A 27,736-nucleotide genomic window follows, 5' to 3' on the forward strand; every position below is an offset into this window, starting at 1 on the left:
AGCTGAATGTTTTTGGAAGTAGTTTTTAGTTTTAGGGGGATATCTGTGTGTGCAGGTGACTATTACTGTGCATAATTATTAGGCAACCTAGCAAAAAACAAATATATACCCATTTCAATTATTTATTTTTACCAGTGAAACCAATATAACATCTCCACATTCACAAATATACATTTCTGACATTCAAAAACAAAACAAAAACAAATCAGCGACCAATATAGCCACCTTTCTTTGCAAGGACACTCAAAAGCCTGCCATCCATGGATTCTGTCAGTGTTTTGATCTGTTCACCATCAACATTGCGTGCAGCAGCAACCACAGCCTCCCAGACACTGTTCAGAGAGGTGTACTGTTTTCCCTCCTTGTAAATCTCACATTTGATGATGGACCACAGGTTCTCAATGGGGTTCAGATCAGGTGAACAAGGTGGCCATGTCATTAGTTTTTCTTCTTTTATACCCTTTCTTGCCAGCCACGCTGTGGAGTACTTGGACGCGTGTGATGGAGCATTGTCCTGCATGAAAATCATGTTTTTCTTGAAGGATGCAGACTTCTTCCTGTACCACTGCTTGAAGAAGGTGTCTTCCAGAAACTGGCAGTAGGACTGGGAGTTGAGCTTGACTCCATCCTCAACCCGAAAAGGCCCCACAAGCTCATCTTTGATGATACCAGCCCAAACCAGTACTCCACCTCCACCTTGCTGGCGTCTGAGTGGGACTGGAGCTCTCTGCCCTTTACCAATCCAGCCATGGGCCCATCCATCTGGCCCATCAAGACTCACTCTCATTTCATCAGTCCATAAAACCTTAGAAAAACCAGTCTTGAGATATTTCTTGGCCCAGTCTTGACGTTTCAGCTTGTGTGTCTTGTTCAGTGGTGGTCGTCTTTCAGCCTTTCTTACCTTGGCCACGTCTCTGAGTATTGCACACCTTGTGCTTTTGGGCACTCCAGTGATGTTACAGCTCTGAAATATGGCCAAACTGGTGGCAAGTGGCATCTTGGCAGCTGCACGCTTGACTTTTCTCAGTTCATGGGCAGTTATTTTGCGCCTTGGTTTTTCCTCACGCTTCTTGCGACCCTGTTGACTATTTTGAATGAAACGCTTGATTGTTCGATGATCACGCTTCAGAAGCTTTGCAATTTTGAGACTGCTGCATCCCTCTGCAAGATATCTCACTATTTTTGACTTTTCTGAGCCTGTCAAGTCCTTCTTTTGACCCATTTTGCCAAAGGAAAGGACGTTGCCTAATAATTATGCACACCTGATATAGGGTGTTGATGTCATTAGACCACACCCCTTCTCATTACAGAGATGCACATCCCCTAATATGCTTAATTGGTAGTAGGCTTTCGAGCCTATACAGCTTGGAGTAAGACAACATGCATGAAGAGGATGATGTGGACAAAATACTCATTTGCCTAATAATTCTGCACTCCCTGTACTTAAGATAATTGCATTTAATTGTTTTTAACACAAAACCAGGAGACGGCAAGGTGGTGTCAGGGAAAAATTTAGCTTGGCAGGGTCAGATGGTAGTCTGAAATGAAGACAGATATAAGGATTAAGTTGAAGAAAGAAGAATATTGCGCAGAGTTCAGGGAAGACTTGAAACAGGCTCTGGGTGGTAGGGAAAAGTTACCTGATGACTGGGAAAGTACAGCTGAATTAGCAGCTAAGAAGGTATTTATCCTTTGGACAGAAGAAAGAGCACAAACAGACTTAGTAGCGGAATTAAGTACAGGGAAGTATTTAAAGGAAGAGTTTAGCAACAAAAAAATGGGATCGTCAGGAAAACTATGTAAGTGGAAAGGTTATTGGGACGCTAGGCACACAGCAAAGGGAGAGGTGGTAAAGAAGAAGGCTCATACTGAGTTCGATGTGAGACTGAATACTAATGAAGAAGAAAAGGACTACTATTGATTTTCTTTAGACAGCGAGATCGGGTTGGGAAGGATGTGCAACAGGTTGGGGTGTTCCAAAAAGTTGATTCTGTTCATCTGGACGTAGCGTTTTCAGTGGGAGAAGTGTTTCATCACTCATTTCATGATGATGGATTTCCTCGCCTGTATGAATGAGAATGTACCAAGACAGGTTAAAGTGATTAAGGACAGGAATGGAAATGTGCTAACACGGAAAGCAAGTGTACTGAGAAGATGAAAGGAGTAATTTGAGGAGTTCCTGAATCAAGAAAATTAGAAAGGGTGATGTGCAGAGCTGTAGCAACTTCAGAACCAAACCATGAAACTAAAGGAAGTTGTTAAGGAGAGAGTTGATGATCAGTGAGCAGCCGTATGGTTTCCCCTTTTGTTTGCTATGGTGATGGACAGACTAGACGTTCTAAAGCCGTCTACCGACTACCGTCTGATGCTGCCAAGCTACAATTTTTGTAGCAGATGAGGTCAGACATTGTAGACTCCGTAGACTGTGATGTTTACACTGCGATCTGTAGTGAGAGTAGAGAGCTGTCAGAGGTTAGGTTGGAGAGGTTGAGCTGGAAAAATGAAGCCACTAGAAGCAAGACAGAATACAAGTACCTGAATGAGATGGAAACAGGTCTGACAAGGAAGTTGTAAGGAGTAGAGCAAGTGAAGATTGATGAGGGTCAGCCATCCAAAGATCAGGACAATATTAGAAATCAATATATCAGAGGGACAGCTCAGGCCAGGCATTTGAGACAAAGTTAGAGAGGCAAGTTTGACACGTACAGTGGCGTGATAGTGGATATATTGAATAAGGGACATTAAATATGGAGCTGCAAGGCAGGAGAAAAGGAGAGAGACCACAGAGAGCATTCATGGATGTACTGAAAGAGGACATACAGAGGACTGGTGCGGCAGAGCAGGATGCTATGAATAGGGTGAAATGGAGGCAGATGTTCCGGTAAAAATAGCACCGATGTGTCACTTATACTTTTAAAAGTAAAATTTTAGCAAAATAAACAGCATTACAGTAAGATGAATGATTCGAATTTTTAAAGAGTCTCTTATCTTGTCCAGTTTAACGTTTATTTATTTATTTTCAAATAAAAGCCTTTTGTATATTTTATTAAAATGATCTGAAGATAGGAGCATATTGATTGCAGTCTATAATTAGTGAAATGAGGAATGCTTTCATTTTGCTCTTTGCCTATTGGTTGAGAAGCTTGTATTTAAATAATACATAAATAAAATAAGTACTGTTGCAGCACTAAATATTGCACAATGAAAGTGGGAAGAGCAAAAAGGTTAGAAGGGGCCCAATGCTCCACACCTCTACAAGAGATTAGTGAGGAGGAATGTTCAGGAAAGAATAATGAGTTTTTGCATCTTTATAGACCGGACCAGCTACAAAACAGCATTTTAAGCCTAAACACCAGGAAAAAGGACTATTTTCAAATTGTTCCAATAGCTTGCAATTTATTTATTTTTACCAGTATTAAAGTAATAACATCATTATCAATCAAATTAGTAAGATCGATCTGGATTTTCACCATATTCATCAAATAAGTTTATCTTACTTAAAGGAGTTTGTGAATAATTAAGCTCACACGTGAACATACCCGACAGGTTGCACCCTCATTATTAGCTGTAAGCTGTAAATCAGGTTTGACTTCAAATGAACTTTAACAGACTGTGCGTTGGGTGTTTTGTTTTTTTCTTTGTTTGTGTTTTCCCAGTGTGATGAGCGTACACAGATGCATGCAGGTTTATTTACTACTCGAGTCTCGTATTAAAAACTCACGCATAACCATAAACATTGACTGTTAGATCAGTTGTCTGAGTAATACATATATATCCATATATAAGCTTTGTAAAAGTTGAAAAACACAACCTACCAAATATATACTGTAGGTGTACTACTACCAGAGAAACAGTGACATCAAGTGGTACATATGTAAATTTTATTTATGAGCAGGCAGTACACAGATTGGTGTCATGTGCACTGCTGAATTGAAAATGTGTGACTCCTGTCTGTCAAGATGAGCGGAAAAATGTTCGCAGGCCATTCCTCGAGGATTAGGAATGAAAATGGAGCTTTGTGTGCAGCCAGTCACAGTTCTAAAACAAAACCAGGGGAAATTAAGCTTGCCACTGGCCTGCTGTCACAGATTCGTTCAGTTTTACTCCTGTTCGCGCCTTCAGGCTCAACTTAATAGTCTCCATGTTTCCAAGTGCTCCTTTGTATCCTGGCTTTGTTGTAAGTTTGCCTGTAATGCAATGACACTGCAGATGTTTTTTTCTCTCTATCTTTTTGAAAACAGAATATCTTTTCTCATGTCTAGATGCAGAGGGGAGGCAGCGTGGCTCTATGTCGCCATAAAATAAAGGCTTTCTGCTACATGATGATGCTTAACGTCTTCATCTGTGTCGTGATAAGCGTGTCATGGAACCTTGGACACAAGAGAAGTGGCCATCACAAAGTTCACATCCCATCCAAGAGGTTTTGGAGTAAACACATACTGAATGAAACCTTCTGGAACAAGGAGCAGCAACGCTTGGATTTCATTTACAACCCCAACTTTAACTCTGTATTCTCCAGCACGTCACGCAACACACTGCCAGATTGGCTCAATGACACTGGACCTCTGGACCCGTGTGAACCGGACTACAGAGTGCCCAGGCAAATCTTTGATTACAACTCCCTACCAAAGCAATTCCAGGACTTTCTTTTGTACATGCGTTGTAGGACATACCCTATGTTAATAAATCAGCCCCATGTTTGTAGTGAAAAACCTTTCCTACTGCTGGTTGTCAAGTCTTTGATCTCTCATTTTGAAAGGCGGCAGACCATTCGTGAAACTTGGGGACAAGCAGGAGTCTTAGCCAACCAGACTGTGGTAACAGTGTTCCTGCTAGGCAACGTCTTGTCGTCAGACCACTTCCCAGACTTGCAGGAGTTACTGAGTCATGAGGCAAAGCTTCACAAAGACATACTTCAATGGGACTACAGAGACAGCTTCTTAAACCTAACTCTGAAAGAGGTCCTCTTTCTGGAGTGGTTTACCAAACACTGTCCTCAAGCTCGGTTTGTTCTTAAGGGCGATGACGACGTCTTTGTGAACACCTTAAGAATTGTTAACTATCTGGAAGGCCTGCCAGAGGGTGAGTCCAAGGATTTGTTCATAGGCGATGTTATAATAAATGCTGGGCCACACAGAGACAAAAAACTTAAATACTTTATCCCAGAGAGTGTGTTTGTGGGTAACTATCCTCCCTATGCTGGCGGTGGAGGATATCTGTACTCTGGGGAGTTGGCGGTACGCCTACACAATGTATCTCAGCAAGTAGTGCTGTTTCCCATTGATGATGTATACACTGGGATGTGTCTCAAGAAGCTGGGTCTTGTTCCTGAGAAGCACAATGGCTTCAAGACATTTGACATTGAAAAGAAGTATAAAGACAATCCTTGTATCCACAGGAACTTGATGCTGGTTCACAGCCGAACTCCACAGGAGATGTTAACAATTTGGCCCTTCATTGTCCAACCCGAGCTGGACTGCCAGTGAAAGCTTTATTAATGGCTGTTTGCAATACTGAGTTTGTCAGTCATTTTCAATCCTTCCATTCTATATTTTTCAAATCAAAGTTCAACAGGGTTGCTACTTTTTATTTACAGGATATGTGTTGCATTTTACTGTTTAATTTTATATGGAGCATTTTTTTTCTGAATCTGTAGTGTTCTCTGTCAGTCATGTTGAAAGAGACATTTGATTCTCATCTGATGCATTTTTAAAATTTGAGTCATTCAGTATGTTTAAAAACACAATAAACGATTTGAGAACTAACATGAAGTACAAATGAACATCCTGAAAATGAATGATGTTAGTACATTTTCCTGATTTAAAAAAAATGCATAACTATATGTTGATTTATATACAGTACTGATATCAGCACCTGCCTACAAGGTTGAAAAGTGAATTGCATTAGTAATAATATATAAAATCATTTCTGTTCATTTAATGACATGTATGTCTGTTCCATTCACAGATGACTCTTTGTGAAGCTTTGCCCCCAACATTTTTTTAATCATTAAAACATTCCAGTGTCTCTGAATTTTGTATGCTTCCTCAAGATGCAGCAAATTTATACAAAATAACATATTTTATGTCAACAGTATAAAGGGCATACATTAACCTCACTCGACTAAAGTTAAAACAGATGTAATCTGAAAAAAACAAAGTCCAAAGATATTAAAGATATTAAATTAGCTTCACAAGCAAGTTCCACATAGTGAGGCTTTCTTTGCATTAGCTGTCTTGACAGATCCTGAAATCAGTATCAGATTTCTTTGGGAGCTCAGGCTTTCTGCTTCAGGCTCTGGGCACATACACAAAAGGAGCCATTTGATGTGCCACAAAAAATGTATCAGATGAGAATCAACTGTATCTTTCAACATGAGTGACAGAGAACACTAAAGATTCAGAAAAAAATGCTGCATATAATATAAACAGTAAAATGCAACACATATGCTGTAAATAAAATACAAGAGTAATGTACTGTTTTGTCACTGATCCAGGTGACTTGTTTTAGCTTGAGTTATATTTATTTTACCGCTCTGTGTGCTCTTGGTGTTGCTCTTTATTTCTAACACAACTTCTAACAGCTTTGTATTTGAACTCTGAAACTTTGATACATTTAATCAGTAAATGTTACTCAGTGTGTTCAGGTCTGATACTCTTCTGTAGCCTAATAAAGAAGACATTTAGTTTGTAGTCAGATGAAAGTGAAATAAATGTTATTGATTGGAAATTATTGACCATAAATCATCTACAAATGCAACAATTCAATTTTCTAATCTATGTTTTATTAGCTGCATTAAAACAATGTTAAAGAGACTTGGCAAACAGACCAAACTTTTATACAGTTTTTGCAATTGAATACATGCATTACACATGACACACCGTTTGCACTGCTGTAATTTCACAACTGGGCTTCATTTAGTGATGTGAGTAAAGTGAGGTTAAACAGATTGCATATACAGATACCTTCAGCAGAGAATCTATAAAAGACAAGAAACATTCTTTAAATAAAAGTATTATTGATCATGTGATGCTTCCCGCCAAATTTAAACTGAAATTCAGAACTTAACCTGGAACCTGGTATAAGTTATGCGGTAAGTATATGTTACCATGGTGATTTATGCAGGCAAAAAGAAAGTCACCTTCATAACAAAGAACACTCTTACTATAAGCTCAACATAGCTCACTACTTTGTTGATATTTGTTGTTTAATGGATGTGTTTGCTGGTAAACAGTCCAGCTGTTATTTCTGTTTTCATCCCACTTTTATTTGGTCAAATCCCAATCTTCACCACTTGCAAATAAAATGAACAAAAGCAGGTAACTCAATAAGGTAATAGAGCTTGAGCATCAAACTGTGGCTGAACGTTTGCACGTGTATAAAATTTAGACCTACATTTTTAGATTTGCAGATGGTGCTACATTTAGTAGATGAAATAATAGATCAGACATTGTCTGAATAGCACTGCTATTACTCCAATATAACAGCCCGTGCCACAAAAAAAAGAAACAAAAAACATGATTATCATGTGCATGTTTGCTTTTACATTTTCTTCTTAATACACATTTTCACTTTTCACACATCTGAAGGCTCTTATAATTCAAAGCATCATAAAAACATGGATAAAAGCATCAGGGAAAATATAAGCAGGAGTCTTATTTTTAATATCACTGCATTTTAAATGAATTGCTTTTCAGCCTTAACTGACGTGACTAAGTTAAAGAAATGAAATAAAACTTAAAGTGATCCGACACTGGGTGTTGCTGTGAATTCAGGTTTATCTGACAGAAACATGACACATATTTTCACAGACTTCCATAATTCAATTTATGAAATATTATTTTAACTGTTTTTCTTGCTTATTTGTATGTGTGTATTTGAATAAGCAGTAAAGTGAGTTTGGCTCATATGCAACAATTTTCCATGGTTGACTGAATAAGGATTAAGTTTTTTTGACATTGTTTTAGCCATTACCCCCACCCATCTGCTCCTCACGCTCAATAAATGAAAACTGTCTCTTGTTATTGTGTGTTGTTGTGGTAAATTTTAAACTAATCTGTATTTGAATGTCCGACAATAAAGTGTTCTAATCTCATAAATTATAACATGTGATTTTTGGTATTTTTCTTTTCCTGGAAAAAATGTAAAGAAATAGTTTATGAAACTCAAACACAGCAAATATCTGTAGCAGATAAAACCCCTAAATAAAATAGGTGCAGTGTCTTCAGCTTTGTCTTTAAAGCAGAAAGCACCAGCCCAATAATAAATATTACAGTGCCCTCTGCTGGATAAAATGGATATTACTAGCCAGTAAAAGGAAACTTAATCAACTAACTGATGCAATTCACCTGCAGAGACAGGAAAGGAAATAGCCGTTGAACTGAATCTTAGAGGATCAGATTGACTTTGTTGCTTCCCAAATTTCAGTAATTTAACTGCATACGAAAATGAAACAAACAGCCGTCATAAACTTCAAGTGTGTGCTGCTCATATTTTTGTTGACATTTGACTGTAATGCACAGGTAAGTTATTGTGCCTCACTGATAACCTCTTTCGGATTTGTGTTAACAGCTTAATTGTGTATTTCTTTCTGTCTTTAGGTGAATGAAGAAGATACTGAGCAGCCTCCAGGTGAGTCTGCAAATGTTTAACTTGGGATTTTCTATGTTTATATGTCATTTTGTAAGTCTAAATGTTTCAGCCTGTGCTAACAAACTGATTTTAGTTTCATAAAACCTGATCACCAATGCACATGCAAACTTTCTTATGAAATATGACCATTATATTTGAGCTAATTGGATTCTAAATAAACTGTACCTCATTTTGGTAGTTTGACATCGCCCATATGGATTTATGGGAGAGCCTTCCTTATACAGGTTAATATTTGATTGTTTTTATTCAGTGTGAAAGTGAATGATGTTAGTATATTTTCCTGATTTTAAAATATAAAAATAAATAAATAAAATTAAAATGTTGATTATATACAGTACTGAAATCAGCACCTGCCAACTAGGTTGAAAAGTGAATTGCATTAGTAATAATATATAAAACCATTTCTGTTCATTTAATGACATATCTGTCTATTCGGTTCACAGAAGACTCTGGAGCTGAAAACACTTTCTTTGCCTTGCGGAGTTGTCACCGGTTGCTATACAGTGACAGTGGTGAGTTTTTCTCCCCGGACTACCTATGCTCCAATCCTCCCCTGTGGTGCAACTGGACAATCCAGGTGGATCCGAGTAAAAGGATTCATCTCTACCTGGAGGATTTGACCCCTGATGACATCTGTAACCTCAAACAGGACCAAATCCACATTGACGAGCCAGTTGGAGATTTAGCGGGACACAAAGTCTTACAGAAGTGCTGGCAAGAGGCCAAATACACCACCTCCTCCAATATTCTGTATGTAGTGCTACTGATTAGTGGCTGGCCCAACCCCCTGTACAGGGGCTTTTATGGTCGCTACCAGGCATTTGGATCGCCAGTCATTTATAACCCAGGGGAAGGCTTTACAGAGACAAGCAATGAGTCAGAGACATCTCCTGGGCTGATGGACTTCAGTGAATCTGGACCAGGTACAAAGAGGGAACAATTAGCAAGGATGACTGAGCTACCCACGGAGCCCAAGATGCCTGCAGACACAAACACTTGGGTGAGTGGACACAGTGTTAGTCTTAGATGCCTTACGCTGCCTGGCAATATTTCTAACGCTGGCAAAAGCTGCATATTCACTATTAAATTTAAGAATGGGTAAAAAGTAGTCAACGTGTCAATGTTAACGCATCATTACGATTAACGCAATTAAAAGGTTTTTAACCCATATGGAGCACAGACTGGACAAACTGCCCGAAATGCGTTGACAGAGACATTTCAGGAATTTTGAGGCCTTCTGAGCTCCAGATGGGTTAATTGCCTTAAAAATTGTAATCTTGTAAATTGTGATGTTGGATTAATTGGTGTCAACGCTGACAGCCCTAGTAAAATTACTGTCTAATGTTAAAGATTTCACTCACTGATTAAAAACATGTAGAAAAAAGTTTAGCAACTTCTTTCAGTCCCTCTGCATCATTTAGGCTTTTTTCTGCACTTTGTTTTGATTTTCTCTTTAATAAATTAACCTTCTAAAATTTTTTTTTTTTTAAATGTCACATTTCATAAAATGTGACATTTTTTTTTAAAAAAAGTCACATTTTTTTAACTTAATATATTTCATACATTAAGTGAGGTCACGTGATTACTGTGTGAGTTAGCATTAAAATCAAGGCTACATAGTTTTCTTTTATTTTCCCATCATTCATATAATCTATGTAGCTCAAGTAACAGTGATATAGCTGTTTGGTTAGCTGTAATGTGACAACTGAATTTAATACAATAGTGAATTACACATAAATGTAATATGATTACAATAAGATCCAACATACATTACTTAATCACCAAATTGCCATACTGGATACTGCTCAGGAACTTAAAACATTAATGGTAATGACCCTATATGTCAAAAGGAAACCCAGAGAAGTATAAACAACATGATAAAGACCAGGTAATCTTGCAAAAATCTGCAGTACTTGTTTTGTTTTTTATTTTGCTTGTAAATTCCAGAAAACATTGTAAAACTCTTCGTCTGTCCTTCTTCAGGTGGATGAAAACAACCCTCTGTCCTTGTCTGGGAACTACACGACCATGCCAACTGCATCAGTGTCCACCCAAAGGACCTTCAGATCAGGGAGAGGTATCACTCACACCCAACTAGAAGTCACCACTGACACTACAACAGCAAAACAAATGAATGAGGAGGAATCTACTGTTGCAGAGGATGAGACCACAACTCTGAGCTGGACAGTGAAGGAGAACATAACAGAGGTCAGTCAGACCTCAGTCCAGCTTTCCCCATCCTCTGACAGACAAGAAATACAGCACACTGATCACACTCATCCTCAGCCTAACATGGTGGAGCCACTGTCGGACCACAGAGCGAACTGTGAGTACATTTGAACACAGACACTCTCCTGGATCTTTCAGGTACTCGTCTTTTTTGTATTGACTAACTGTAATTATATCGCTTGATATAGATATTTTATTTTTTTATTTTGAATCTTTATTTTGAACATGTTGAAAAGTATAAAAAAAATAGAATTAAAAGAGACAAATGAACAAAGCAAACAAAAGGAAAACGAGCAACCACAACTCCAAATAACGTCCATGTTCAAAAAGGAGCAGGAAGAAGCATAAGCTTATTTAATCCCACCCCTTTTCCACTATCTAGTATCAATAGACTACAGAAATACCTCCTTGCAATTACATTATGTTATGTGTAATTTTTTTTTTTTTTTAATATATACACATATATGTTTCTATCTATCCATACATACGTATATACACACATACGCACATATACACATTTTCAATAACCCCATTAACACTTCAAGGATACACAACCTACAATTATATATATATATATATATATATATACACCCATACCAACAAACCCGTGCATGCGCACACACATGAAAATATTAGACAAGAACACCCTATCAAATCTCTACCTTTTCCCTGTACCCTGTAAAAACCATATCCTTAAACCGCTTTTTAAACTGCGCCATGCTTGGACATTGCTTCATATCTTTACTTAGTCTGTTCCACAGCTTCACTCCACACACAGAGATGCAAAAACTTTTTAATGTTGTACGGATACGAGGATGTTTTAAATTTAATTCCCCCCTCAAATTGTATCCCCGTTCCCTTTTAGAAAACATTTTTAGAATATTGTCAGGAAGCAGGTTATTTCTTGCTTTACATATAATTTGTGCTGTGAGAAAATGAACCAGATCTGTGAATTTTAGAATTTTTGATTTTAGGAATAGTGGATTTGTATGATCTCTGTAACCAGTTTTATGGATTATCCTTATGGCCCTTTTTTGTAATATAAAGATTGATGATAGCGAACATTTGTAAGTATTGCCCCAAACCTCTGCACAGTAATTCAAATACGGTGCAATCAGGGAACAATAGAGAATGTGGAGTGATTTGTGGTCCAGAATGTGTTTTACTTTACTCAAGATTGAGACACTTCTTGAAATTTTGTTATGTATATGATTTATATGAGACTTCCAGTTTAATTTATCATCTATAATCACACCAAGAAACTTATGTTCAAGTACTCTTTCAATTTCCACACCATCTACATGAATCTGCACTTGTGCATTTCTAAGGGAATTCCCAAATAAGATAATTTTAGTTTTACTTAGATTTAGCGATAGTTTGTTCCTGTTAAACCATTTTTTAATTTTGCACATTTCTGAAGTAACTGTATCCAGCAGCTCCTTTAGATTCCCCCCAGAACAAAAAATATTTGTGTCATCTGCAAATAATACTAATTTTAATATATCAGATGCCTTACAAATATCATTTATATAAATAATAAATCATTTTGGACCCAGTACAGAGCCCTGTGGAACACCACAAGCAATGTCCAAGCATGATGAGGAATGGACACCCAGCTTCACAAATTGTTTCCGGTCACTTAAATAATTTTTCACCCATTGCAGTACAACCCCCCTAATCCCATACCGTTCCAGTTTATTAATTAATATGTCATGATTGATTGTGTCGAATACTTTCTTGAGATCCAGAAATACTCCAGCTGCATACTGTTTCTGATCTATAGCATTCGTAATCTCCTCAATTGATTCGATTAATGCCAGAGATGTTGATCTTTTTGATCTGAATCCATATTGACTGTCAGAGAGTAATTTATATTTATCTAAGAATTTGTCTAATCGTTTATTAAACAGGTTTTCTAGGATTTTGGAGAATTGTGGTAGTAAAGAAACAGGCCTGTAATTTGTGAAGTGGTGTCTATCCCCGGTTTTATACAGCGGCACAACTTTAGCTATTTTCATTTTGTTTGGCACTTTTCCCGTCTGAAATGATAAGTTGCAAATATATGTTAGAGGTCCTACAATTCCTTCAATGACCTTCTTGACGATTTTCATGTCAATATCATTACAATCAGTAGATGTTTTATATTTACACATGTGTACAATGTCAATTATTTCTTTTTCCTCCACTGATGTGAGGAACATTGAGTTAGGGTTCCTATCAATCAGGTTTTCACTACAGTCTACTGATGGCAGTGACTCAGGAATTTGTTCTGCCAGTTTTGGTCCAATATTTACAAAATAATGATTAAAGCTGTTGACCTTATCAGCAGTGTTTTCCATAATATTGCCATTATCGATAAAGTATTGTGGATAACTTTGTTGTCCAGAATTATTTTTAATGATACCGTTTAAAACATCCCATATTCCTTTCATATTCTGTTTATTGTTGTTCAATATTTTACTATAATACTCCTTTCTACATACACGTATAATATTGGTCAACTTATTTTTGTATTTTTTATATTTATTTTCAGCATCTTTTGTTCTTTGTTTTAGGTATTCCCTATAGAGTGTATTTTTCTTTTTACATGCATTTTGTAAACCCTTAGTGAGCCAGATATGTTTAGTTCTTTGAAATGAGATCATGATCAACTAAATTTTCAATGAACATTTTCAGGTTAAACAGCTATTAAAATTTGAACTTGCTCTTTGATTTTCTAAAAGAGCTGTACATGATACATACGTGAGTAAAAATAAGTTCCACATGTTAAGTGTTTTCCTGTTATAACCTTGTAATTAAGGCCCCTTCAACCCTAACACAAGAATTGACTGTATCCAGAAAGTATTGCCAGTGCTTCACTTGTTCAACATTTTGTGATGTTATAGCCAAAATAGGATTGATTCATTTTCACCTCAAAATTCTACACACACCACAAAACAATGCAATGACAAAGTGAAAAACTTGAAATTCTTACACTTTAATAAAAAAAAATGGAAAAACAAAAATGGAACATGTAGATAAATATTTATAGCCTTTGTAATGACACTCAGAGGTGAGCTCAGGTGCATCCAGTTTCCAATTATCATCTGCCAGACGATTCAACAACCTTATTGGAGTTCACCTGTGGTAAATTTAGTTGATTGTACTTGATCTGAAAATAAACTATATATATATATATGTATATAGTTGATTTTTATACTTTCATGCTTTTTTCCCTCTTATTTCTAAATTTTGTTTTGCCATGTTTTATTATATTGTATTGCTGTTATTGTTTGTGCTATTGTAAGGTGACCTTGAGGGTCTTAAAGGCGCCTATAAATACAACTTATTATTATTATTATTATTACAGTGCATGTGAAAGAATATGTCAAAATGTGGGATAAGTGATGCACTCTAGATACTTTTGGATGTACTATAACGAAATGGGGCTTTTTTGCCGAACAAAAGCGCACACAAATAATCTATGTGGTCGAGTGGTGTTGAATTATGTTAAGTGTAGATAAGCACTGGGTTACACAACTGGTTCATTCGTGGGAAGTCGGAGAGGGGTTTGGTTTTGTTTTTGTTTTTTATTGTGTGGTTTTTGTTTTGTTTTTTGTCCCTCATAGCAAACATGAAAAATGACTCAGAAATTCAACATTTTCCTGGTGGTGAGTATTGAGCAAGAATGTCTTATTTATTTATTTTCTGAAGTGTGAGTTCTCTTTTTATCTGGCTAAATTGCCATTGTACCTTATGCTGAACACACAGTCTGGTCATGAGCAGGATTTTAAAAATGTTTTATAGATAGATTTACTCATTTATTTAAAAAAAAAAAAAAAAAAAGTCATTCCCTTCTCTCCCCTGCGGGTGGTCTATCCTTCAAGCTAGGGTCCTCTACCAGAGTCCTGCGAGCTTGAGGGTCCTGTGCAGTATCTTTGCTATTTATGACTGCGCTGTTCTGAAAAGAGTTCTCAGATGTTATTCCTCAGATCTTAGCTTGGGAGTCACTGCACCAAGTGCACTGAATACCACTGGGACCACTGTTACCTTCATCCTCCAGATCTTCTTGAGCTCTTCTTTGAGCCCTTGGTACCTTTCATGTTCCTTCTTCCTGATGTTGCTGTCATTTGGTATTGCTACATCTATAACTACGGTTATCTTCCTCTGCTTGTCCACCACTACTATGCCCAGTTTGTTAGCCATCACCAGCTTTTTTTTATATATCTGGAAGTCCCACAGGATCTTGGCTCACTCATTCTTGACCACCCTAGGGGCTTCTCCTATTTTGACCTTGGGACTTTCAGGCTGGCACAGATGTTCCTGTATACTATGCTGGCCACTTGGTTGTGGTGCACCCTGCTGTTATGTGTTGGGGCATCTTTACTTAGGCTGCATCTGGGATCTTGCCCAGTGTGGTAGACCCCCACCTCTCTTGTACTTAGGGCTTGTTCCTGTGCTGCCATGATTAGAGCCTGTGTGCTGTCTTTCACTCCAGCTTTGTCCAGTTTCTGGTAGGATTTCTGGATATCAGCGACTTCCTCTATCTATACCATACAGGGGCCCATCCTTCCATGATGCTTCTTCTCCTTGCTCCTCTTCTTTCTTTCTGCTGCCTGAGGTATTCACTAAGTACAGGGAGTGCAGAATTATTAGGCAAATGAGTATTTTGTCCACATCATCCTCTTCATGCATGTTGTCTTACTCCAAGCTGTATAGGCTCGAAAGCCTACTACCAATTAAGCATATTAGGTGATGTGCATCTCTGTAATGAGAAGGGGTGTGGTCTAATGACATCAACACCCTATATCAGGTGTGCATAATTATTAGGCAACTTCCTTTCCTTTGGCAAAATGGGTCAAAAGAAGGACTTGACAGGCTCAGAAAAGTCAAAAATAGTGAGATATCTTGCAGAGGGATGCAGCAGTCTCAAAATTGCAAAGCTTCTGAAGCGTGATCATCGAACAATCAAGCGTTTCATTCTAAATAGTCAACAGGGTTGCAAGAAGCGTGTGGAAAAACCAAGGCGCAAAATAACTGCCCATGAACTGAGAAAAGTCAAGCGTGCAGCTGCCAAGATGCCACTTGCCACCAGTTTGGCCATATTTCAGAGCTGCAACATCACTGGAGTGCCCAAAAGCACAAGGTGTGCAATACTCAGAGACATGGCCAAGGTAAGAAAGGCTGAAAGACGACCACCACTGAACAAGACACACAAGCTGAAACGTCAAGACTGGGCCAAGAAATATCTCAAGACTGGTTTTTCTAAGGTTTTATGGACTGATGAAATGAGAGTGAGTCTTGATGGGCCAGATGGATGGGCCCGTGGCTGGATTGGTAAAGGGCAGAGAGCTCCAGTCCGACTCAGACACCAGCAAGGTGGAGGTGGAGTACTGGTTTGGGCTGGTATCATCAAAGATGAGCTTGTGGGGCCTTTTCGGGTTGAGGATGGAGTCAAGCTCAACTCCCAGTCCTACTGCCAGTTTCTGGAAGACACCTTCAAGCAGTGGTACAGGAAGAAGTCTGCATCCTTCAAGAAAAACATGATTTTCATGCAGGACAATGCTCCATCACACGCGTCCAAGTACTCCACAGCGTGGCTGGCAAGAAAGGGTATAAAAGAAGAAAAACTAATGACATGGCCACCTTGTTCACCTGATCTGAACCCCATTGAGAACCTGTGGTCCATCATCAAATGTGAGATTTACAAGGAGGGAAAACAGTACACCTCTCTGAACAGTGTGGGAGGCTGTGGTTGCTGCTGCACGCAATGTTGATGGTGAACCGATCAAAACACTGACAGAATCCATGGATGGCAGGCTTTTGAGTGTCCTTGCAAAGAAAGGTGGCTATATTGGTCGCTGATTTGTTTTTGTTTTGTTTTTGAATGTCAGAAATGTATATTTGTGAATGTGGAGATGTTATATTGGTGTCACTGGTAAAAATAAATAATTGAAATGGGTATATATTTGTTTTTTGTTAAGTTGCCTAATAATTATGCACAGTAATAGTCACCTGCACACACAGATATCCCCCTAAAATAGCTAAAACTAAAAACAAACTAAAAACTACTTCCAAAAACATTCAGCTTTGATATTAATGAGTTTTTTGGGTTCATTGAGAACATGGTTGTTGTTCAATAATAACATTATTCCTCAAAAATACAACTTGCCTAATAATTCTGCACTCCCTGTACACAATTGGTTGTGGCCATTGGTTGTACTCATAGATGTTTGTGTACATTCTCACTGAAGGCATCGAAATTATGAATGAGAACACATGTAATTTTGTAGTAGATAAAAGTATGAAATGACTCATAACATGCTTTATACTTTAGTCTTCAAAATAGCCAACCTTTGCTTTGATTACTGCTTTGCACACTCTTGGATTTCTCTCGATGAGCTTTGAGGTTGTCACCTGAGCTGGTTTTCCAACAGTCTTGAAGGAGTTCCCAGAGATGCTGAACACTTGTTGGCCCTTTTGCCTTCACTCTGCGCTCCATCTCATCCCAAACCATCTTGACTGGGTTTTAGGTCAGGTGACACTGGAGGCCAGGACATCTGGCGCAGCACTCCATCACTGTCCTTCTTGGTCAAATAGCCCTTACACATCCTGGAGGTATGTTTGGGGTCATTGTCCTGTTGAAAAATACATGGTGGTCCAACTAAATGCAAACCGGATGAGATGGCAGGATGCTGTGGTAACCATGCTGGTTCTGTGTGCCTTTTAATTTTGAATAAATGCCCAACAATGTCCAATACTTGTGTTTGTTGGCACAAACAAATCTCTTCTGCTTGTTGTGGTTTCTTAGCAGCTATTTGACCATAAAGGTCTGATTCACACAGTCTCCTCTGAACAGTTGATGTAGAGATGTGGTGGCATTTATTTGGGCTTAATCTGAGTCGCTGTTAACTTCAGATTTCTGAGGTTGGTGACTCGGATGAATATATCCTCAGCAGCAGAGTTGACTCTTGGTCTTTCTTTCCTGGGGCATCCTCATCCAGTTTCATCATAGTGCTTGATGGTTTTTGAGACTGCACTTGGCAACACAGTCAAAGTTTGAGGAATTTTCCAGACTGACTGACCTTCAGTTCTTAAAGTCATGATGGACTGTCATTTCTCTTTATTTAGCTGATTGGTTCTTGGTATAATATAATTTCTAGTAGTTGTCAAATAGAACTTTCAGCTTTGTACCAACCTGACTTCTGCAGAACACAACTGATCATCCCAACTCCATTAAGAAGGTATGAAATTCCACAATCGAACCCTGACAGGTGACTACATCCTGAAGGTCATTGAGAAAAGGCCAAGGGATTGCAGTGCTGTCAAGAAAGCAAAGGGTGGCTACTTTCAGGAATCTGAAATATAAAGTATATTTAGAGTTTTTTTTTTCTTTGCTACATACATCTTGCTTCATATATTTGATGTCTACAGTGTAGAACGTAGTAAAATTAAAGAAAAAAAAAACATTTAATGAGAAGGTGTGTCCAAACTTTGTGTATGCCTGTATGTCTAATCTGGAGATCAACTTTAATTAATTTTATCTGAGCTACCAGTGAAACTGTTAATATAATGACTTTATTTTGGTCTTCTGAAATCTCTCTGACAGATCACCTGTTTGAAGTGGCCATAGAGATCAACTTTAGTCAGGATTTGCTGAAGTCTTGGGACAACCTGGCCAGATCACTGCTGCTTTCAGTAAAAGCTTTGGTGCGTGTGTGTGTGTGTGTGTACGTGCGTGTCATATGTAGCATGTTTTTGTTTTTTGTTTTTTTTTGTTTTTGTAATAAATATAAAAAACAAAGCTTCATTGACGCATTAAGAAATGGTGAAGGCCCAGACTAAACTTTGTACATGGCTTTTGTTTCTGTAGATCAGCAAACAGCTGGAGGCTCTGCATGCACAACTGTCGGTGTCTTCCAAAAGAATAAAAAGGTTTGTAGAAAACATCCTCACAAGTCTTTCCATTAATGCTGAAGTATAAGTTTGTCTTTGAATGAGACTGTCTTTTCTGAGTGAACCTATGCAGAAAAGAACTGCAACTCCACACGTAAATACCATTGGTCTAATCTTGCAAAACCGACCACGACTGGATGAAAGTATAGATGGGATCAGATGTAAAATGTAATTTGAACACTTGTACACTTGAGATGTTTCTTCTATTTCACTACAGTTTTGTCACTTTGTTTTGTGTCAGTAGTTTTACAATTTTTATGCTCTTGTGCAGTGTTGTGTTGATTCTGAAGTTGCTGAATTTGGGTTTCTGTTTAGGGTTTTACTTTTATTGTAGTGTTTAAAGTTTTAAATTGTATTATTTAAGTCCCTGTTTGGTTTCTTTGGAGTTCTGGGTACCTGTTTAGATTGCCTCATTGTTCTAGGGTTTGTATTAAACTTTGGCTCCAATTTTGATGTTCTTGTGTTTAACTTGATCAGTTTCCTTATTTTGGTCCTCCTCTGTCTTGTCTTTCTGTTTATGCTTTTGTCCCCTAGTTTTCGATTCTGTTTTCTTTAGTGCTCTGTGTAAGTTTTAGTTCCTGTCTCTGTCTTCCCATGATTGTTCTTATCTGTGTTAATTATGCTCAGTGTCTGCTATCGCCGTTTCATTGTCTGATACCCGTTGTTCTGCTGTGGTTGTTGGAATTTTCATTTGCTTCACATTTTGGACATTTTGACTGTCACTCTGGGACTCCATGTCCAACTTGGGGAAAAAAGGGTGCCTTTTACTTTGTATCCAGCATATAGGACCAGACCTTTTCCCCACCTCTCTCATTCATTTTCCTCTTTTGCTACCATACTAAAAACAAATCCTGGAAACTCCACTTGAGAACTGTGGACTGGTGTATTTATTACATTAAACCTCACTCTGCAGCGCCTGAACTTATGTCATTGTGTAGTCTGTTTTAGACTCAATAATGAAACGGGATCTATGGACCATAAAGCTGCTTTACTGTTAAGGTATATGTTACGGTACATAATTACAGGTTTTGTGCACAGGTTGCATGCAGGAGTGCTGTACATCCTCTGGCTGCAAGTTAGACAGGGACCTAGAGGCATGCATGTCCACAGGGGCATCCACTCTGCTCTCCAGGGGCTCATTGAAGTTGATGCCAGTGGCAAAGGAAATCTGAGAAAGGCAATCATTATGTCTGTGTCGACTGCAGGTATGGAAGTGTCCAAAATTGCTTGGTAATGTTACTCTGGACAAATCTGTAAACAGGAAGGAGTCAAAAACAGTGATTACTGATAAATACATATTTGATTACACTAATTGTTTTTACATAGTTTATTTTAAATGCATATAATACTAAACACATTATCAGCTAAAAGTTCTGTGCATGTCTGTTTCAGATGTTAATGAGTGTGGGACCCAGCTTGCTCAATGTGACTTCAATGCAGACTGTGTGAACCAGTTTGGCTCCTACTCATGCCATTGCCGGGCAGGCTTTCAGGATAACTCCCGCCTGGGATCAGGAGGAACCATCTGTGTGGACATGAAGGCTGCAGGTATGTTTGACCCATATCAGAAATCTTAGTTAGACTTGCAGATATTCTGCTTTATTTCAGCTGCTGATCTCCTGTTTTGTTTGGCGGGGTTTTCGTTTTCCCTTCAGGTTGCAGCTCACGCCTGTCCACTGAAGCCAAAGGTGTATACGTCCTTTTCTTCCTGCTCAGCTCACTAATTCTTGCGCTGCTGGTGGTTGCTGGCATGTTCTACCATCGTCACCACCGGGGAAAATTCCTAGTTCGCTGCCACAGCAACAGCAGCTTATCCCCTTCTGACCCCAACAACAACCACCAGCATCCTGAGGAAAACTACTCCAATCCCGCTGACTCTGACCCGCCTCCCCCATCTCCACCTGCCTGGGGTCCCAGAGAGTGCTGGGGCCATGTAAAGGAGCAACGGCAAGTTGTGGATCTGCAGCTGCTGCGCTTCAATCTGCTGCACCCTCCAGACCGCTACATGGATCAGCAGGAGGGTGTGAACAGTCAATGATAATTAATCTTAATTATATTCAGTAAAATGTCTTCTTTAAATTTACTTTCGTTTTTTTTGTCTGCATTTTGCACTATTTGTAAATTGCACAATTAAAGGCACAATGAAAAGCATTTTTATTCCTTGAAGTGCAAAACATGTCTTGAGAGAAGACTGTTGTAATAATAATAATAATAATAATAAATCTTATTTGAAAGTGCCTTTCAAGACACCAGAGGACACTTAACAATAGAATAAAACTCTAGCCCCCACCCCCAAAGGGGGTCGGTTGCCCTCGGCCTGGGGCTCGGTCACTCTGGCACAGCTGGCTGCCGGCGGAGCTCACGGGCGCGTCACTGCAACCCCTCCCCCCCCCCCCGGCTTCTGCTCCACGGCTGCTGAGTGAGCCCTCATCTGGGACTCTCCTCAGCTCTTTCTGGGACAGTGGCGCGGCTGCCCCTCTGTTGGTCTTTCTTGGTCTCTTGTGCTCTGAGGGCCTCTGGATGGCTGGAGCCTGGATCTCCTCCATACCTGCTTCATGCCCTGGAGGACGGGGCTGTGGCCCCCCACACCCTCTAGCAGATCATTACATGAAGGAACCTTTTAAATACAAGCGCGTCCATGCTCACAGGTGTACACACGGGTGCTCACAGACACAAACTACACCCTTTTTGGCTCCTACCTCAAAGCACACTGTGTTCTGTTGATCTTATGTGCTGCACAATAATATTCCATATTTAGTATTTACTGTTATATTCACATAGATTATTGCGATGATGTTCTGATGTGACACGGAGCAGTATCATCTGTAGTCCTGCAGCGCGGTCACAGCTTATCATATATCGTCTCAGCTTCCTGTTTCCTCTTCCCCTTTTTTTTTTTTTTTTTTTTTTTTTTTTTTTGGCTTGTTTTCTCTTTTTTTCTTTCTTAACAGGTGATCCAGGTGATTGATATTTGTATTTTTTGTCTGTTTGTTTTGTTGGTTTTTGTTTTTTGCCCTTTATCACCGTCGCTCTTCCCCAATGTTTTTCTTTCCCTCCCTCTCTTTCATTCTCCCTTTTCTTTCCCCCAGTCATGTCTGTCCCGTGTGTAGCAAGTGAAAATAAAATGAACAATAAAAGCAAAGGTGAATCAAATAGACCAATACGGCAAGGCCGGGATAGTCCATTTGGTAAAGTAAATCTGTTGGGCATCTTTCTTTGCCTTTAGACAATAATTCTGATGGCAAAAGAGCCAAGCTGTGGGGGGGGGAGAATAAAACACATAATATAACAATGACAACAAAGGAAAAATTAGAAAAAAGCACAAAATAAAATGATAAATCCAAGTCAAAAAATGTACCGGTCAATAGCGGCAGCCAGACGCACCAGCATTCACTCAAGCCAGAAGTATTCACGGCTTGAGTGAATGTGGGATTTACATGGAAAAAGCCTATAAAACAAAAATTTAGGATACTAAAACTATAGATCAAAACAAATCGCCAATACAACTTAGCTCAAATATCTTATGTATCAAACTTTTATAGTCTAGTGTCAGGCAGAAGATGCCTGCCTGGGACAGCTCATAGGGGAGCAGTAATATAACACATGTATAGTGTATGTGTCTTTTAGATCCTGTAGAAGTCCATCAAGTGTGTGAAGAGGGCTCTCCATTTACATCAACAAATTGGGGTCTATTAAATAAGATTCAAACTATTGCAGCAGTACCTTTAATGCCTTTTGAATGCTCTAATCGCTGTTAAAAGCCATAAGATTCTTTGTAACTGTTACCAATGCTGTTTTTGTACTGTGATGAAATCTGAATCTTGAGTAAAATTCTTTAAATAAACATTCCTCTGCAGATGATCAGTTAGCTGTTTTGTAACTAGTCTTTTTTTAAATTGTTGAGATAAAAGGAATGTCTGCATGCAGCCTGAGTCCACCAAAGCCTGGCAGCTTACCCGAACACTGTAAGGGGTTAGTGTCCTGTAGCTGCAGTGGCTGCTCTGCCAGGGCAGGGCCGTGGGGACCTGGAAATAGCCTCGTCCCACTAGCTGCCAGCTGCAACCCTCCACCTCCTCTGGCTGCGTGGCCGTCAGCATGACCTGACAGCCGCGCCTCTCTTTCCAACGGCACAGGTAGCCAGGTAGCCTGGCATGCCTCTGCCATTGCCTGTAATGTTTCAAGGAACACCTGAGGGTCGTAGCCTGCCCCCATCCTATGTGGCGTCACTGCCACTGTAGGGGGTAGGGGAGGTGCAGTGGGAGAGTCAGCCCGACCAGCCTCTCCAGCACTTGTTCTGGTGTCAGCCTGGTCCTGCAGCTTATCCAACTGAGCTCTCTGCATCCCATTAAAAGAACATTGAAAGGACTGTAGGAATGCGTCTACCAATAACGTGCTGGTCAAGGACACTCCTACAGGACACATGCCGTACTGTGGTCGCAGCTTCAAGCCAGCCAGCCTGCATCATTGCACGTAAAGAGTGAAGTGTAGTCTGTGCTGGCCCACCCAGTCCAAACCACTTTAATAGGCTTACAGCAGCTAATCCAGCACAGTGTGCTGACACATTGGGAGTCTGCTGACCTTACTCTGCTTTATTACAGGGTACTTGTTCCCTCAGACCTTCACTGCTCAAAACAGGAAATCAGCTACAGTTTCTCTACATCTTCATTCAGGGGGAAATATTGGAACGATTTTCATCAGGTTTGCATAAAAAAATTATTCAATTTGAATGATGACAATGACGTCTAAGTTGATCTCATTTTTGCTCTAACACGTTAAAACTATCAGCTTTTTAAAAAAGAAAATCTTTCTGTTGGGGGGGGGGGGTTAATTGTTGACTGATAATCAGCTTTAACTTATAGGCTTCGACTGCATTGGAAAGCTAGTTTTCAGGAAAATCTGCAATGCATTTGTCATCTAATGCAGTCCACAATTAATTAAGTCAGCTTCCTTTTTACTTCATTGATGGTATTAAGATTTTTTCTAGATTTTTTTCCCACCATTTACTCAGATCCCTGCCTCCTGTTAAAAGAAACTCCTTCTTTGTCCTTTGACTGAATGCTCCTTATGTCTATCAGGTAGATTCTCCAAGGACAGCATCACTTGGTTGCTGTCTGTAAGGTAAGGAGGAGTGGTTGTTGGTGGTGGTAATAGTAGATCCACCCTCAGCTATCTTCCTCACTTGGAAACCTGAGGTCACTCCTCCTCTATCGCTCTCCAACCAGAGAGGCATGCTGAGCATGACCTTCCAGGCAGCATCCTCCAACCTTAATCCTGTGCAACCCTCCCACACATGCACAGAATCCCAACTGTTTTTCACTGCCCTAAAACAATAATAAAGTCCTACAGTAAAAAAGCGTCTCTAATTCCATTACCTTCCTGTATTGCATTTATTTCATTTTATTGTAGTTTATTTTCAATGTGTATCCTGTTTTTCTTTGTTTTGTCTTTGATTCTGAGAAAGCTATGTCACTGAAAACATTTCAGATGACTAAAGCATTAGTCAATTTTCTTGTGGGCAGTGAAGACTGGAATCCTTATGTTACTAGTTGACAAAGTGATAAAGAAGGTATTAAGGTATTAAGGCGTTAGATATTTAAAATGTTTCTAATTACATTTCTGACATTCAACTTAATAGAAGAATAATGAAGGATTACTGTAATACATTTTTTTTTCATCTGGAAAGGAATTAAAACTCGTAATTGTATTAATTCGATTTGTCTATATTATTTATTTATATTGTTCACTAACCATATTTATGTTCTCAGATGTTTTAACACCTCCAGCACTTGAATGCTCTCAAGCGAACATGTCAAATTCACAGGAAATATTTTCATAGTAATGGCTATATTCATAAAGTGATATTGCTGTATTCATGGCCTACAATATTTCAATTTGAAAAGCTCTGTGATCTCTCTTCTTGATTCTCCATCAGATAAAAACATAATCACTTGACACAAGACAATACTCAACAGTGGCGTCTGTGACTTTTATAAACATTTAATATCTATCTATTAGGGGTGCAACGATACACAAAATTCACGGTTCGGTTCGGTTCGATACTTTGGTGTCACGGTTCGATATTTTTTCGATACAAAAAAAATGTTCATGCATTTTTAATTTGTCATTTATTAAAATTATAAATATATATTTTAACTCAAAAGTACAGTTTTTAAATTTAACCCTAACCCTTGTGCGCGTTTTTTATTTTGACAGCGAATGCGCACCTGCGGACCACTTATGTGCAGCCCTGGTTATTTAGCTCGTCATATCGCAGCCACAGAAATTCTTTTGTCCATGAAACCATAAAGCTGCACTTTCTTTTTGCCTTATAGTCTCATTTGTCATAACTTCTCCGTTTTGTGGTAAGCTTTTCTTTGGCTGTCACTTCTTCACCCTGACCTGTCTTATTTGGCTCAGCAGAACTAAAATATATATCCTGCTGCTTTTACACACGGACTCACATAAGCTCAGCGATTCTCTGCGCGATCAACCTCTCACATGTTTAAGCTTGCTGCGGGAGATTTCACTTGTCATGTTTGCATAGTAAGCTAACGATTAATAAGACGATGTCAGAGGAATTGGTGCGCAAATTATCATCACTCACAGATCAGTGCTGTCGCTCTCTATACACAGTTCGCACGATTGCAAAGTGAAAGCAAAAAAACAAGCGCAAATTCAAACACGATTTCAATATGTCACATATTGACAGTGGCTCACCGATGCCAATGACATAATTACCCAGCTACATTTCCGAAAGAATGCAAAAGCATTGACATATATTTTTCCTTCCTACAATAGCCCGACGGGCAGGGTAGCCCGTCTGAAAAAAAACGCTAGCCCCAGGACGTCGGGCTAGCGATTGTGCAAGCCCTGTATCTGATTGAGGAATCACTCATCTTTGGAAAAGAGAGTTTATTACAGAGAAATGTCTCTTTCCAAAATAAAAGCTATACTATCCGCTTCTTCTGGGCTATATTCTCAGCAGCATAAGGAGAATCATGTGCTAACAGCTGTCTAAATGACTCGGCTAAAGTTAGTAGCATGCTTGTTGTTTTTGTCTTTGCACTAGGATGATGTCGGCGTAAATGTGCAGTCATATTCGTTGTGTTCCCACTAGTGCTTTCAGGTTAATCTCGTTGAAATGACCTTAACGCCACCACACGGCAAATCTCCGTTAACGAGCTACCGCCGATCGCTCCGTGCATGGGGCTAGACGGCCAACACGTTAACGAGCTAACTGCGCTAACACACTAGTTCCCACCCATGTAATTGAGCATTGCATGGCACATTCAACATACTGTTTTACTTTAGTCCATGACTCGCTTACCTTCAGGGTCATACGTCACATGAAAACCAAAATAATTCCAAACGCCAGATCTGAATGAGAGTGGGGGAGGTCCATGTTGCAAGGACAGCTTAACTTCTGTCTTGCTAGCTTGCCCTGCGCTCTTCCTTCTGACGATGCTGTCTGTGTTGAGCGCTCAGTGGATCTGCGCTCGACAGTGCAGCCTAGGCGGAGTAGTCGAATGCAGATTCACTGAGCGCTCAACACAGACAGCATCGTCAGAAGGAAAGTTGATAAAATAAATTACAAATGTTGTATTGTTCGATACATATGCGTACCGAACCGAAAGCACTGTATCGAACGGTTCAATATCGATACGAATATCGTTGCACCCCTACTATCTATATATATATATATATATAGATATATACATACATATATATATGAAATATAATGAATATTATATAATATATATATATATGATGAATTGAAAAATGGAAAAATCAGTGTTAAAGTAATTAATATTTCTCATTTGAAGTACTTGATATTGTGTTTCATTTTCAGCATCTTTTATAAAGTTTATAGTGGCTGTCCTGGGAGGAACACATATCTAATTAGAGAAAACAAAGATACTAAAATATGTTGATAACAAAAAAAACCCAAAACTGCTGAATTAAAAGGTGAGCAGTGAGTGACATGGTTAACTGTCAATATCTACAGGGGATTAAATGCTAGTTAAGTATATTCCTAGACATTCTCATAGATGCTAATCTGAAAGTGCTGCTGAACTCAACTTGCATGTTTGTCCTCTGTAGAGGACCTTTCTAAACCTGAATAATTCCCATCCACTGCATACTACAGAATTACCTCCTTTTGGTATCTACAGAGGACATTTAGGGCTTTCCAATTATACCAAATATGAAGGGGTGGGGCTCTAGGGACTTTAGTGTTTTCATCAAGGAATATGGCGGCCATTGCTGCAAGCACATTTTATGGAAAGAACAAAAGTAAGTGCACAAAACTGTTTACTGAGCAATTTTTGGCTATAAATGTTATTAACATATTTTAGATAAGTCTCTTAGTAACACATTAAAACATAGTATGCTTAATTCTAACTTTATTTTAGTATAGTATTGAAGTGTTTAAAAAATGTCCTCCGTAGTGGACATTTGTAGTCATTTCCTCCATTTTGTTCTGTTTTTTTCAAATGACCAGAAAAGGAGTCCTTTTTAGAAGCAGAAAGAAATGTATTGCATTTTGTTGTCGGTGGACACGTGATATCTGAAAAATAAAAACTTTTTTTCCCCCAAAAAATATTTCAGTCACCAAATATTTCTGATTACCTTACAAACATTGGGGGATTTAAAAAAAATTGATTGGATAACATTTTTTTCCTGGTAGTCAGGAGGTTAAGGACATTGTCAGAGCTGCTGTCCCCTGTCCATCAGGCAGGGGACAGCAGCTCTGACAATGTCCTTGAGTACATTAGCTTTCCCTGCTAATGTACTCAAGGAATTATTAACAACCTTTTCAAGCTCCATCTTCTCTATATCACATACATTGACCAAGGTGGTTAGCAAGAAGAAACTTGTCTGTTAGATGCTAAATCATTGGAGCTCCTTTACTTGCTAATGT

At 38.9% G+C, this 27,736-nt stretch overlaps 2 protein-coding genes across 5 annotated transcripts in view; both read left to right on the top strand.

Moving 5' to 3' along the window:
* Positions 1–8,069, top strand: part of LOC146571913 (N-acetyllactosaminide beta-1,3-N-acetylglucosaminyltransferase 2-like) — an 8,652-nt gene extending 583 nt beyond the window's left edge. The window contains exon 2 of one of the 2 annotated variants that reach the window (XM_085275904.1): positions 4,242–8,069. In XM_085275904.1, coding sequence (XP_085132030.1) covers positions 4,263–5,486 — 1,224 coding nt within the window. In that variant the 5' untranslated portion in view covers positions 4,242–4,262 and the 3' untranslated portion in view covers positions 5,487–8,069. The remainder of the gene's footprint in view (positions 1–4,241) is intronic. The other variant, XM_085275903.1, reaches the window with a different exon arrangement.
* Positions 8,070–8,363: 294 nt separating this feature from the next.
* On the top strand, positions 8,364–20,967 carry LOC146571914 (uncharacterized). Of its 3 annotated transcripts, XM_085275907.1 has the most exons (11): positions 8,364–8,522; positions 8,601–8,631; positions 9,096–9,652; positions 10,636–10,729; positions 10,811–10,978; positions 14,490–14,531; positions 18,470–18,570; positions 18,734–18,795; positions 19,855–20,021; positions 20,209–20,364; positions 20,472–20,967. In XM_085275907.1, the coding sequence occupies exons 1-11, from the start codon at positions 8,448–8,450 to the stop codon at positions 20,852–20,854; spliced, it is 1,836 nt and encodes a 611-aa protein (XP_085132033.1). In that variant the 5' UTR covers positions 8,364–8,447; the 3' UTR covers positions 20,855–20,967. The 3 variants fall into 3 exon arrangements, with proteins under 3 accessions (XP_085132033.1, XP_085132031.1, XP_085132032.1); XM_085275905.1 differs by having other exon boundaries at positions 10,636–10,978; XM_085275906.1 differs by having other exon boundaries at positions 9,099–9,652; positions 10,636–10,978.
* The last annotated feature ends 6,769 nt before the right edge of the window (positions 20,968–27,736 follow it).

This window comes from Mchenga conophoros, linkage group LG6, assembly GCF_057382185.1.
Source record: "Mchenga conophoros isolate Kocher_MC1m ecotype Shallow Benthic linkage group LG6, M_conophoros_male_GT1.1, whole genome shotgun sequence".
Classification (NCBI taxonomy): domain Eukaryota; kingdom Metazoa; phylum Chordata; class Actinopteri; order Cichliformes; family Cichlidae; genus Mchenga; species Mchenga conophoros.